The 14,635-nt window shown below is 40.1% G+C and overlaps 1 protein-coding gene across 1 annotated transcript; it reads right to left on the bottom strand.

Annotated features, from left to right (window-relative positions):
* Positions 1-3,368: 3,368 nt before the first annotated feature.
* Positions 3,369-11,670, bottom strand: LOC104036662 (semaphorin-4E). Its single transcript, XM_075723604.1, has 14 exons — positions 11,381-11,670; positions 10,848-10,993; positions 10,462-10,521; positions 10,176-10,274; positions 9,896-9,995; positions 9,609-9,719; positions 9,104-9,255; positions 8,609-8,784; positions 7,085-7,241; positions 6,506-6,728; positions 5,926-6,041; positions 5,331-5,497; positions 5,092-5,144; positions 3,369-4,022 (listed from the first exon to the last, which is right to left on the bottom strand). The coding sequence occupies exons 1-14, from the start codon at positions 11,481-11,483 to the stop codon at positions 3,373-3,375; spliced, it is 2,313 nt and encodes a 770-aa protein (XP_075579719.1). The 5' UTR covers positions 11,484-11,670; the 3' UTR covers positions 3,369-3,372.
* Between the last annotated feature and the right edge of the window lie 2,965 nt (positions 11,671-14,635).

Below are 14,635 nucleotides of genomic sequence, written 5' to 3'. Positions count from 1 at the left end.
GGAATAAGATGTATTTTTAATCACGAGGGTAGAGATGCACCGGTAGCCTGGCCTCATGAAGACAACAGAAGGCCAGACCAGGAACGGCTCTTTTCATGCCTGCCCCTTTTCAGCATTATATCCAACAGGTTTGCAGTAGAGATTTTGCAAACGGCAGCTGCTCCAGGCGCTGCTCGCATTCCGTTCTGCAGGCAGAGCCCAACGTGCATCCACCCCAGTGTTCCCACACAAAACAAGGACAAGGATGCAGGTCTGCTGGTGAACGCTACCTATTCTAATGTGTTTGTGAAAAAAAATCAGAATTGACCAGTATCAACCGTACTGGGCAGGGTGCAGTTATTCTGGGCTTTAAGTATAGACACATGTTTAGAGAAGATAATAACTGTGCAAGTGTCTTATACAAACGTGCCTGGTGAAGAACCTGAGGCTTGGCTTTGGCAGGAAAATATTTCCGCATCGCCTCCCAGACACCCCTACCAGCACACTCAAATCCTGATTGAACACCAATGCTCCTCGCTCAGTTCCCACAAGTGCCTCAGTTTTGCCTTAAAATACGCCACTACTCCAACACGAAGCTTCCCATGAGCAGACTCAGCGTTGCTGAGTTATGTCACTGCTGGATGATCCCAGCCCCCTTTATGCTCCTTACTTATCAGGACACTTTAATAGGAAATCTTCCCAAGAGAGGTTTTGTTAATCCCAGGCAGTTCTGCACATTAATTTCTCCGTGGGTTAATAACTTCAGAACTTGCACCAAAATAGTAAGCTCTGTACCAGTAATTTTACAATAAAAGGTGGAAGTAGCATTCGTAATTTAGCAATATTCGTACCAGAGTTCAATACTAGCAGCAGAAACACTAGCAATAACGCCGCTTCTCGCACTCTGCTTTCAGCGTTTCACCTCCACCCGTTTGTGTAATGTATTTTCAGAGGGAGGTTTACTGAGCCCGGTATAATTCCTTGTCTCCAGCGTCCCCGCTACTCTTGCCCCTGTTGTTTGGGGTTAGGGTTTGCTGTGTTTTAAGCGCAACATCAGCCAGCTCTGTTCTGAGCACACTAAGGCAATGCTCTGTTTGAGACAATGGCAGCAGCTGCCAGCACAGAAGATTTTTGGCACCAAGAGAGCTGAACCCGTGTTAGAAGCAATGGGGAAGGTCTGTGTTTTCACAGCGTATTGGTGTACGCTCGGAAGAGCCACTGCAGGGTGCATGTCGGAGCAGCGCTGGACGGCTCTTCTGGGCTGGCAGCTGAGCAAGCAGCTCAAGGACCACCTTGGCTCCGTCCTCTTGCCCCATATTCTCTGTCCTTCCTACGTGCAGCGTGGCAACCGATGACAAAAGGACTAAAACTGCACCGAAGACACTACTGAAAGTAGGGCACAGTATCTTTCATATCGACCTGTTAACTGTAACTTATCTACGACTTCGCTTAGAAGCTAATTATTTTACACATTTAAATTAGGGTAATTAGATCAGCAGGAATTGAACTAAAACCAAATGCTGGTAGCCTTGTGAGGATTTTCTGAAATGGGGTTTTGTATTCCATCTGCACTTCCTTCCACTAAGGGAAGAGAGTAAGTGTCCCCAAAGATAAGAATGGAAATTTTGATCGTTTCCCACGTTATTAGTTACATACCACTATGCAGTCTGCATCATTAATTTCCATATAGCCCTCTGCATTTAGGGAGTAGGAATATAGGTAAAGGAACCCTGCAAGGAAGGAAGGAGACTCCCTTTCAAACTGTGAGACAAGATACACACCTCAGATCTTGGTTCTGCATTGCACTGACACAATCACTGAAATGCAGCCTGGCAGGTCTTGGTATAAGTTTGCCACAGCTATCCAGTCTTCTGATTTTCAGACGTCCATTTTGTGTACTTCTCTTGTCCACACTTCGTGGCTGTGGCTTCGCCTTGCTAGAAAGGCTGACGTTGTTCCCACCTTTACATCCTTCCATGGAAAAGGCAAACCTTGCTGTGTTGATAAGTAGCAGTGACAGACAGACACAGTAATCTGTGAATTTGCTTCTTCCAAGGTCAGCAACTGGTCTCACCTTCCTTCTATGGTATTTGCACACCATACACAAGAACACGTTGTTACAAAGCACAACAGAATAATAATTTGATCCAGGGAGAAAGAAGGCATTTAAAAAAAAAAAAAAAAGAGACTGTGACTTTGCTCCAATGTAAAGAAGCTTAACCTATCTATGTTTTAAGGGAGAAAAAACGCTGCATAGCCTCTTATCTGGGCTCTCTTCCTATCCCGGTATCTATGTCGTACACATCATCTTCATTTCCAAGCATTCTTGTTTAACTTGAAAGTAGGTGTCTTGGTACAGCTGGTGCAGCCTTCCACATAGGAGAATCCATTTCCAAGCAGGTTTCTCCTTCCATAGCTATGTGAAAACTGGGAAAAAAATGTGCTGTGTCTAGAAGAGAATCAGCCTTGTACTTCATGCATGTCAGGCAAGAGACAGAGTGAGGCAGCACAGCCTTTTGTTCAGGGATTTCTGTGATCAAGAACCCGTGTTATTTTCCAAACAAGAAAACGTAAGAGAACGTTCATTTGAAAATGAAGAAGTGTCTCAGAAAAAATGCTCAACTTTCAATGGCCTTTAACAAAAGGAGCTACAATGTCTGAATTTTGACCACACCTCAGAAATAAATTCAGAGCAACGATGCAGTATGTAAGTTGATTCATGACATTTTTGGACAGAGGAAGATGTATCATAAAGGTCACTAAAAACACATTATAAAAATACATGCATGGAAAGTGTTTTGAAAGCTTAAATAAAAGGAAAGGAGAGGCAAATAGAGGAAGGTAAAATATAGGAAGATGACACAGGAATTTCTAGCAAAGTGCCAGGTCTGACACCAATACTCACTATGGTCAGTGACAAGTAATTTAACCTCACATATAAAATGGGGATAGTAGCAACCTCTTGAGGCACTGGGAGACTTAATTAGTTGCTATTCGTAGATTAAACAGAAAGTCTGAAGGTGAAAGCACTAAATGCTAAGTATTATTAGCTTCTGAAGTATTAATTTCTGTAATTGAGCAACCCCAACATTACAAAAAAGTGGATCAGTGTCAATTTTTGAAAGAAATTTATTCTTAAGGTTCTATCATGTCAAAAAGGTACCCAAACAAGGAATTTTGCTTTTAAAAGTGGTAACTGGTAACACATCTATGTAATACACAATGCAGCTTGTCATCTTCAGGTTTCAGTTCAGTTCCTGACTCCTACCCAAATTTCCATCCCACATTCCTGAACAGGAAACATCATGTCATCTTAACCAAACAGTTCCGTGAGCTGCAAGCTCCCGGAGCTCCCTGTGAAACTTGCACTGCAGTGCATTCCCGCTGTACTCCTCAGGAAAAGCTCACAAGCATTGATTCATTAACACAAGACACGGTCGTTTGTGTGGCTGAACTCTTCCTTACGCCGCCTGATCCCTCTGTAGCCAGTGCTGGCCTTCCCAAACCAGCTGCACCAGTGGTTTTTGAGCTGGTTTCTCTGCTCTTCCAAGGCAGAGATAAATGACCCTTGCAGAAGTTCCAAACCAACAAGAAAAAGAAAAGAAGAGCAAAGCCAGCTCCCAAGAGTTTTAAAACCAGCTTCTCCCTTTGGCTGTCCACAGATAGCTGTTTTGCTGCCTCGTTCAGTAAAGGTGGTACTGAAGACTGAAAACCCTCAGCTCCTGCTTCATTACGCTGCTTTGCTGCAGCAATGACATTTGCTTCCTCTGTCTTTTCTTGGGCATAAAGGGCATAGCGGGCCACAGTGATAAGGAATTCCTTCCCTTTGGATTTCTCTACCGAGAGACAATCATAGAATCCAGCCGCATCCACTGTCACATTAAATATTGCTATTCCTCCATCATAGAGGAGATATTTAGAGTCCTCGGCCTGGAGTCTGCTCCCATTAAACTTCCACACTACGCTTGCCAGATTCGACAGAGGAACACATTTAAGATGAACATTGTTTCCAAGGGTAAAGAGACATTTTCTCACACTGTTTTCTGAAATTATGAAGATTTTTTTTTAAGTAAGAACACTGGGGATTCAGTTTCACTTACACAACCAAATGCAGATTCAAATAAATATAAAATTTAATGCACCAGTCTGACAATGGGTAATGAGCAGATAAGGGGTAAAGACAGATAAATCCCATTGCTAACGGGTCTGACTATCAGTGACGTCTTGCTGGCCTTATTCCCACGGATGTGTAACAGAATAAATATGGGACTAGAAGTTTAAGACTTCCAGATTTTAATCTGATTTTGCCTCACCCGTATACATAGCCACGCATAAATAAATTCACCTCTGTATGCCTCAACTTCTCTATCGGTTAATGACATCTCTTCACAGAAATGCTTTGATGTTTAGGTTTGCCAGCACAATGCTTATATCAGCTATGTAAAAGTTCCCCACGTGTCCCACTGATTGCCTTATTGTCATTTGTCACGCAGTCTAAAATACACAAGACTAACGGCAACTCTGACTTTAAAGAGACGTAAGTGGAGGTAAGAGATACATCTTGTGTCACGAAGAAAGCAAATCTTGCAACTCATTACGAAGTCACTGCATAATACTACCAGATCACACACACCTGCAATTCTACATTAAAAGTAATTGATTTTCCAATCCCACTAAAAATAATAAAAAGTAATTCTAAATGGTTGATAACAAATAGCCTTCTTTCTAAGTGTACTCTTGAATAGTACGTCATGTATCTGCACAGCAGCATCCTAAAGCAGTGACAGATTTTAACAGGACCTCTGATGCGTTGTGTGATTTCTGCAAAGTGGGTGTGGGAGGGACACCAATACTTCAAACGGGTCACGTTTATGCTTCCCTTGAGAGTTAAGAGTTTCAGTCTGAGCTGAAGCATTCTGACATTTAGACTGAGAGGGTTAACAGCATTATGCAGTATTGGCTCAGTGTGGGTTTTTTTGGTCTTAGTTCAAAAATAATAATCAACATGTTTTTAATTCTGCGGTTTTCTGTAATGCAAGAATTCCAGTGAGCACAAAGCATTTTGATCACATGAAGTTAAAATATTCTTTCTTAAAACAAACATTCACATACCTACACTAAGGCAGCTGGAAGCATCCCCATATTTCACACTTTGAATTAAATTCCTGAAAAAAAAAAAAGAAAACACCCCCCCCCCAAAAAACAAACAGATGAAAATACAGACAAGAAATGTTCCAGCTTGTATCATTCCATTTCTAGGAATCATCCCAGTTTTGTGTTACAGACATTAAGAGCGCACTGATAAAGCCATCTCACAGCAGGTGTGCAGCTGAAACAACAGCTTTACTTACTTCGTACGACCAGTTTGATTTGCCAGTAGAACACATTCATTAGCAGACTGAGACCATGCGCAGTAAGGATCCCTCGCCAGGATGCAATCCAAGCAGTACTTGTATCGGTGGCACGCAGAAACTGGGAGCTGCACCACTTGAGATGGGGACCCTACATAGAGCATTCCCTACAAATGCAGGAAGGAGTTCTTTTATAACAGTGAGTGAGATTTTAAGCTGTTATTTTCTAATATGCATTGTAAGATTTTCTGGTATTTGTTAAAAATATCAGTAAACTAAAAATCTTTTAAGAATAGATGGTACTATGAATGAGAAAAAAAACCCCTAGCTTTCCATAGCATGTAAAGTGACGGAGTGCCTTCCCTAATTTTTTAATGAACGTAAAGGCTTGTTTCAGTTATGTTTTGACACACACAGATTCTTCTTCTACAGAAAAAAGATGTTTCATGCTTCTGTTATTAACAAATACATGACAGAAGCAGAATTATGAGACATTTACAGGCTATTTAAAAGTCAGAAGAACAACACGGAAGAGCAAGGCCTGAGGCAAGCTATTACAGCAGTCACTTTCCATGTGTAGGGACAGAGGTTCTACCTTGTCAGAAGACAGCTGGAGAGATTGTACAGGCTCAGGAGACGGAAACAGCTGTAGCTCTTCCACAATGAACATTTCCCCATCACAACTGAAAGCTTTATGCAAATATCCATCATCTACATAAAATGAAATGTATTTCTAAAGAGAAACTTGTTTAAACATAGCATAACATTTTAGCCTGATAATTCATGTTGAAATTAGATAGAGATTTAGAAGACATTCCTGGGCACAGGGAATTTTTGAAATTCTTCAAAGCAAATCTTGTTCTTTCAATAACAGAGAAGCAATGATTTTTTTCAGGGGGAAAAAAAGACCTCAAACAATCCCGGAATTTGCAAATATTATTATGTCAAGTCTCCTTTGATATGGAAAGTTTCTAAAGAGAGCCTTTTAATGTCCAACAAGCCAAACACATTTAATCTAACTGGGATGAAAATATTAAACTAGCAAGACAGCTTCTGAATGCAGAACTTCAAACAGAGCTGATGAATAGTTTCACTTTTTTGAAGTCTCAGGAAAAGATTCTGGAATAAAATACATAAAAATGTACAGTATCTTTTCCTAAAATAAAAGCACTTACCTGTTCCTAGAAACATAACATCGTATGTTTGTTTATCTAGGCCAGTGACTCTGTCTACTACGATCCTGGTATAGTTTGAACCTCTCTTCAGCAGCACCGGTCGATTACCAATTGGATTTACAGAATTATCCATTAGAGGGTGATCTCTAACAAACTGCAAAACTTTGTCAGGCAAGTCAGAAGAAGTATTATACCCAATACTCCGGGCAAAATTATCAATGCACTAGAAACAAAACATAACAAACATGATTACCATTGCTTTTACACTTCACCAAGGTATATAAAAAAGGTGTATTTCCTTCTAAACATTCAGTTATTTCTTTTTACGTTCAAAAGATAAAAATCATTATTTTGCTCACACTTTATGAACTAGTTAATAGCCCCACATCTCCTGTGGAGCGGAACTGTAAGCAACGCAGCTTTTCTAGGAGCCTTCGTACGATGGAATGAGAAAGCAGGTATCTCTTTGCTGATCATAAACACTGCATTTATATTGGTAAAACACGTGCTAATGATTTGCTACCAAAAGAGATAATCCAGAGGCTGTTCTTTAATTAGAAGAAGTAAATTCATATTTACAGCACCAGGACGTGGAACTGGCACTTCTCCCCTGTATACCATCCACTTCACAGGGGAATGGTCTACAGTTACTGGTCCTTTGTAGCTTCCTTTGGAGAAGACTTCCTGAATCTTTTTCATACGGTATGCACAAACAGCTGATATGTCTAATCTTCCCCTTAGAAGAAAAACAGAAACAAAACAAAACAATACACAAAATAAAAGCAAGTTTTATTGGCTTTTATATAGAAAGAAATACTGCAAAATAACCCAATCTCCACAGTGCACACTGCTGTATCTTTTTCAGGATTAGTCAAAAGAGACCTAACACTAAAAATACTTCTCTGTTGCAGTTTTCATGATTCACTAAGAAGAGAATAAAACAAAGACATTCATAAAAGATGGTATTAAGTATGTTTTTGTTAAAAATCAAGTAACCGCCCTCAAATAAATGGAAACAACTTAGAGAATGAGGGCCTTTTGACAACCTTTCTTGTAAACAGACGGATGAGCCCCCGTATCATGGTAATCAACGTTTTGACAGGATTCTCCTCCCTTTAGCTCCACACTTCTGACACAGACCATTAATTCTTCTTCTAATCCCTTTAACTCATGTTGCTGAAAGACACAGTACTTTTCCTCTTTGCCTCCAATTATAATGCTTTTCAAAATGACAACCGAAAATTTAGGTAGACTTTTAGGAGTGTCTGGATCAGATACCAAGGGGATTTCAGTTCTACCAGTGAATACCAAGTCTAAGTCTCTTTGCCACACCCAAAGGCACAAATGTTCTCCAAATTGCTGCCTTAGGACACATTGAACCCAACCTGCCATAACCAGAAATAAAACTCACATAAGCTCCAGTGGGTATGAACTGATGGGTAAATAGGTGGCAGCAGGTTAAACTGGACAGTGCTGACTGTGCTGCATTCTGGTATTTCTGAAGCTTTTATAAAACATGAGAATTACCTATTCACGGCTACTTTGTCATTGGTATTTTTTGACATGTAATGTTTCGATACATTTTGTCTTGTTTTTCTTCATTAGTCAGAGCATTAAGAAAAAGCTAGTTAACCCTAAAACTTGCAAGGTATTTGTCTGGAGTTCTGTTTTCATTTTCACAGAATAATTCTGCACCTTGAAATGTCAGCTATTTCCTTTAGTGCTATAAAGACCAGAAGAATCCAGAGCTTTGTGTATGTAATTATGTAATTTTATATGTAATTAGTTTTAATTGCCCCACCATCCCACTAGAGAAAAACATAACTCTAGAAACTTGGCTTAGGAGAAGCTTTTGGTTAGTCTTTAATTGAAGGCTTTGGCCCAGGAACCAAAACTATTTTGTTTCAGATGATAATGTTTGCTCAGTTGGATCAAGCTGTAAGAAAAACAAATGCGGTCCATTCAAACATGCAGCGTAAGTAGCTAGTAGCCTCTTGGTCTGCGTTAAAGCCAAAAGGCTGTACTCAGGCTATTAATACTGAAGTGAGAACCCTTACTCAGTTCGTTACAAACTTTAATAGCAGACGTAGCCCTCTATCTCACCATTGTTGGGAAAAAATTCCATAAAATACGCTGTCCTGCCACTTTCTTCTCCTAAGTAAAAAGATGTCCTGGACAATATTGAAATGGAAGTTTAATTCTGGAACGGAACAGGAAAGGCGGGATTTTAAAAATGATGTCCATCTTCTCTGCAATATGCGTTTTCCACCAAGATCACCCTAAATGAAGGAATAATATCAACACTGTAGAATGCATAAGAAACAGACGTAATTTTCACCTACCAGTGTTTCTGTGGGGAAGAATATAGTTGGCCTTTCAATACAAATCTCAGTTCAAAGGCAAAGAAAAAAGGTTTAAATATCAAATGCAACCTGAACAGCTGGTTCTGTTCTAGCAGGAAAAAAGAGGAAGCTAGCTCAGAAATAAAATGTATATGACAGGGTTTTGTTTGGTTAGCCAGTGTAGATACCACTGTTAATCACTCAACTATGAAACTTCATCTGAAATACACGAAGTCTTTATACTACAAATACTAACTCTGCAGATACGGGCAATTCTGGACACCAGAAGCTTGTCATAAAATTCAAATTCAACAGCTGTTTCAGTGAAGAACACATAAATTTTATCATCGTCTCCATTTGGATTAGATTCACTTTCATGCACTATTTCCATGTTGACAAAGCTTGGTTCTGAAACACATAAATACACAAAACATTTTAAGTTTATTACAAGAAAAATGCCAGATGTTATTTTAAAATGAAGTCTAATTGAATTTTTTTGTGGACTAGTGGACAAGGAAAGGGCTGAAAAGTATTTATGAATCTATCAAACATTAGGAGAAGGAACTGTGCTTTCACAAAGGGAAAGGGGCTGTGGCTTGTCTCATCACTGTAGTCTGTAGTCACAAATTCCTTTTACGTTCTGTCCTCAGTCTGAGAGCTCATGCTACAAAATCAATACATAACACACTACTACATTCTAGAGAGAATTCATACACCAAGTTAAAGTTCAAGAGCCTGAAATATATAAAAACCCTTCTTACCATTTAGCCATGATGTTTTAAACTCCGTTCTTACAGGATTTCTCATGCTGCGAAGTATTATAGGTTCTGTTCCCAGGAAATTATTTGAAGTAGCTGAATAAAATTCCCCATCTGTAAAGATTTGGAAAAAACCAAAAAAGTATAAAGTATGTATTTTTAAAATGCAAAGACATATCATAAGAAACAAATTGGGGTTGACATGCAAAAATAGAATCAGGATAACAGCATCCAGTAACTCAGTTCAGGTGAGGAGATCCATCTCAGGTTGCATGTCAGTCCAAACATACCTACAAAAACAGACGCATACTTTAGAGTGGGTTCGAATGGACACTTCCCTCTGCTCTCTTCAGCTCTTCCTTGCAAGCTTATGTTCGTCCCATCGATAACCTATGGCAAACAATAATTTAAAAAAATAACATTTGGTAAGTACTTTTCTGGTCTTTCATACTTTTATAGAAGAATTAGGAAAGTTGCTAATTTTCAACAGGAATATTTTGAGAAAGGTGGTCAAAGATTTCCCATACTACTCAAATATCTGCAGTAAAACCTGTATTCAAACATAATTACCATGTGATCACAAGTTGGGTGATATGCGTTGGTTCCACAAACATATAGGTTGGAGTCATTTATCTTATGGAGGAAGAGGATGTAGTTCTGGCATCTTATCTAAAATAGAAAATAAAATTTATATAGTGTAGTGGATTGCATCTGAAAATATCCTGGTGTCTTAGCAGCAAGCAAACCCAACAGATTTAAATGAACTTGCTTTTACTTCGTTTATTAAAAATAAGCTTGATAATGTAGGCATTTTCATTTTAGTTAATAACATAGAGGGGGCAACAGAAGTTCCTACCTTGTCCTTTCCTCTATGAATACATTCCAGTTGTCTTTCCTGAGTAGCAAACCAGTATTCCTAAAAGCCAAAAATACTTTTAAGGTGGTATGTTGCGGTGGTATGTTCACAAAATTGTGTAAAAAACTCCCTAAATAATCCTAACTTTGAACCTATTGGGTAAATAAACATTTTTCTATGTATCTCCATAACGTACAAGGCATAATAACTAACCTGAAGAGAAGTATCGCTGTGCTTAAAAGATTCTGTGATAAAGTTTCAAGCCTTGAAATAGTAATACTTTTATACATTTAAAATCAAAACATTATGTTCAAATTAAGAAAACCACAGGCAAAGTATTTTTTAAAGAAGGCATGGAAAAAAAACTCCAAAAGTCTTTCATTTACCCTGGCTATTTCTCTAGAAATATTATTCAAATCAAGAGCAAATACTGCATCTCTGCCTCCAACAAATAAGGTATTGGTTTCTTCATTCACAAGGAGAGTGGAGACATTGGATAATCCTTCCTTCATAAAAGTGTTTATATTTCCAGCTGTAAAACACAGAAGGTAAGTTATTTATCACTGGAATCACAGCGTTATGTAATAAAACTTCCAGATTTCAAACAAATTGTAACAGAGCAAAGGTAAAAGCTTATACACATTTCCAGAACATCTTCTAAAGAATATGAAAGTATTTGAATAAATGCATGGGTATTCAAATAAACAACACTATTATTATTATTATTACCACCGATAAGCCAGAACCTCCTGCTACCACAATTATTGTTCAGGCATTCCTCACTGTCATTCGGATGAGTGCATCCGCAACACTTGAGGTGGAACAGTCCGTAGCATTCTTTCTATGCCTAATAAAAAATAAATTCCCAACACTGTGCTATGTTTCTTTCTGCTTGTGAAATTACTATTTTTTCACTTACTTTGGTATTTTACTGTTTTTCTGGGAATGCAGTTCCCAACAGAGGCGTTTGTTGCTTGTATTAATTGCAAAACAAGATAAAGGACAACAGCAGTGCTACCCATTTTCAGAGATTCAACTAGAAATAAGTCCTTCCTAGTTTTTATTCCTTGTCATTAAATAACTACAGGCAGAAATTTCTTCATGGTTCTTGCAAACGTTCTGTGGAAGCCCTCCAAAACACGTATCTATAGTCTTCAAATCTTTTCTGAAACTTGTCAAAGCCTCTTACATTTTCTGTTCAGATAACTGCTTCCACATGTCCTAAAATTAAAAGCAGTGTAAGTTCGCTGTAGTATTTGGTTACCTTCATTTTTATAAGAGTTGGACAGCCATGCCCTTTTACAAGATTTTGTAGCTATTACCTATATTTATACTAATCAGAATTAGACACTACTCTGATGGCAATTCCAAACTATTACCAGCAAACCAACCTTCGCGCCAAGTCTGTGATTCTTATTTGCAAGCTGCGACATTTTGGATTTTCTGCAGGATATCTAAGTATTATTTGACAAAGAGTAAGAGCAAGTGGGAACATTTTGCAGCAGTTAGCTATTTTAAGTATTTAAGAAAAATCGTAGCTAAACCGGCTTTATTTACAGTAATTCACCAGTTTATATATGTTATATAAAAATAATATATATACATATCAACAACCATATGTTATGAAAAAAGAATTTATATTTTATTAAGTTAATTAGAATCAGGTACTCTTATGCCGGGAATTTTGGCAGTCCATCTAAATAAATATGCCCTCCAGCCAACGCTAGAAAATTGAGCAAAATTAAAGCTAGGTAGTTGTAATCTGCAATTACAGAAACCACGAAGCCAGATTCCAAATCTGCTTTCATACAGAAGGGCATCTCTGCTCTTTCTGCGCTTTCATCTGTAGGCAAATGCCAACAGCTGAGGAAACCGTTTGCATTAGCATAAGCCAAGTAAAACATTGTTTGGGTTAGAACACTTTTAAATTAGCAAATCAGGTTGGAACCTTCAGAAAACTGTTAAGTAACTTCCGTTAGCCCCTGTATCGTAACCCAGGGCATGAGCTGCCCACATGCCAAGACGTCTCCTTGGCCGACAGCACCTATCTCCGCGGCCGCGTGGTATTTGAGAACACTTTTTCCACCGTCGTGGTTTACGCTTCCCTGCGCCCAGCTTTGTTCACAGCAGCTGGGACGGCTGGCCCCCGCAATAACGGACCCCAGGACTTGGCAGCTGTCTGGGCCCATCACACCTTTTGTTTCAGTGGACAAATCTTAATTCTGACCGCGGATTCCCACAGCACGTTTTCCTTTAACCCCTTCCCCGACGGGCGCTTCTGCACGTGCGGCGCAGAGGCGGCGCGGGCCCGAGGGGCAGGAGAGGCGCGAGCGCGTGCGGGCCCAGGCTCCCCAGCGCCGCTCCACCGAGCCTCTGCACCCCTCTGGGGACGGCCCCCACGCCCCGCTGGGCCCCAGCAGCCAACGCCGCCGCGCCCGAGGCCCGACACCAGCCCCGCTGCCCTCGGCCCGCACACCCCCAAAATGGCGACGCTTCCCTGGGCCCCGCCGGCGCCTGCAGAGCGGCCGTTGGCCGCCCCGGGGCACGCGGGCCCTGCGGCCTCGCGCCGCTCGCGGCGGGAGCACCCCGGGGGAACCGGGTCCCGGGGGCGCAGCCCCTGCCTTGCCCACCACCGGGGAGCGGGGGACTGCGGGGACGGAGCCACGCACGCTCCTGGGAGAAGGACCAGGCGGTGCCGGAGGCTTGTGGGAGAGATGGGTGCTGTGAAATGGAGGTCCTGACCTGCCTGGGCTAGGGGCTGCATCGAGACCTAAGGAGGAATCGGAACAAAACCATTCTCCTCGCTTCAAGCAAAGCCCGTCTCACCCACCACCCCTCCTAACATTTGGCTTCTCGCTAGATCGCGGTGGTGGCCCCGGCGTACGGAAGCCACTACTGATACGCGGGAGAAACATTTGCTTTTCTCTGTGTCAAATTACAGCCCTAAACAACTTATCCCTAGTATTTATGTTCATTTTTGTGAGTTAGGAAAATGCACGTAAATTACGTATGCCTATGGATGCAAACTGATCTGCATCCCCTTAGTGACTTGGATTTAATTACCAGGATCGAACAGTAAAATAAACCATGGATTTTTCTGTGCTCAGTGTCCGCAACAACTGCGAACTTCGCAGAACTCCCTCTGCTAACCTTCCTCCCGGTGACGTCGGTAAATAACACACAGTAACTGATAAGGCATCAAACAAAGCCAGAACTTACGGATTCTCTTTCATGTTTGTGTTGTGTGACCTCTTAATGATCTCTCATTTTAGATTGTTTTTTCAAAATTCTTACTTCCCATCCAACAATAGTTCCGGTTTCTGAAATAGGTCTTGTAAACTGTTCAAAGATAGAACTTTTGTTAACCCCATGAATCAAATAGTCTATAATGAACTTCTGCCAAAGAGGCAGCTGTTTTAAAAATCAGATTTTATTACTTTGTATTTGCTGCTTTACTATTGCTTTATTACCTACTGGCAGGATAATGAAATACGACTTCCCCTTCCAAGCAAAGTCTTGCCTAGGAAAAAATTTTCAAGGACATTAGCACAACCTTCTAATGACATGAATTAGGCACAAAAAGCTGAAGACAACACACTGTGTGCTAGCGCTTTCTTAAACAGCAGTAACTTTATTGCCCACAGATAATGCAAACATTTTCCACACTTGCTGCAATTCAGCAAGTTACCTACTTAACAAGGTTCACAAAAACTGTTTATTTCAGAAGTACCCTATTGTTCTTTGAGCATATTCTCATTTAAGGTGTTTATTATTGCTCAAATCTACAGTCTGGTTGTGATTGGCCACTCAGTCATGAGATATGCAGAATTAAAGATGATACAGGACTTGCAGGAATTCACTTTTAGTTAGAAAATATACCTGCTTGTAGGATAGAAAACAATCCAAAATAACAATATTTGAATTTCTGAGTCCAGACTTTCTTTGGGCACAATACATCAGGATTAACTTTAAAGCAGAACGGAGTATCAATAGAAAAAAATACTGTACACTGATTTTGAGAAGTAACATCTCAGCACAGATTAAGTGTTCACTGAGGATGCCGTAGTGTCTTCTAAAAAAAAAAAAAAAACACAACAACAAAAAAAGGAAAAATATCATTGGTATTACACCAAAGAAAAGCTTTGAAGGCAAAAAAATGAAAACATCTCTTTTA

This window comes from Pelecanus crispus, chromosome 20, assembly GCF_030463565.1.
Source record: "Pelecanus crispus isolate bPelCri1 chromosome 20, bPelCri1.pri, whole genome shotgun sequence".
Classification (NCBI taxonomy): domain Eukaryota; kingdom Metazoa; phylum Chordata; class Aves; order Pelecaniformes; family Pelecanidae; genus Pelecanus; species Pelecanus crispus.
Note: the sequence above shows the minus strand (reverse complement) of the source record. Positions and strands in the feature narration are given on the sequence as shown.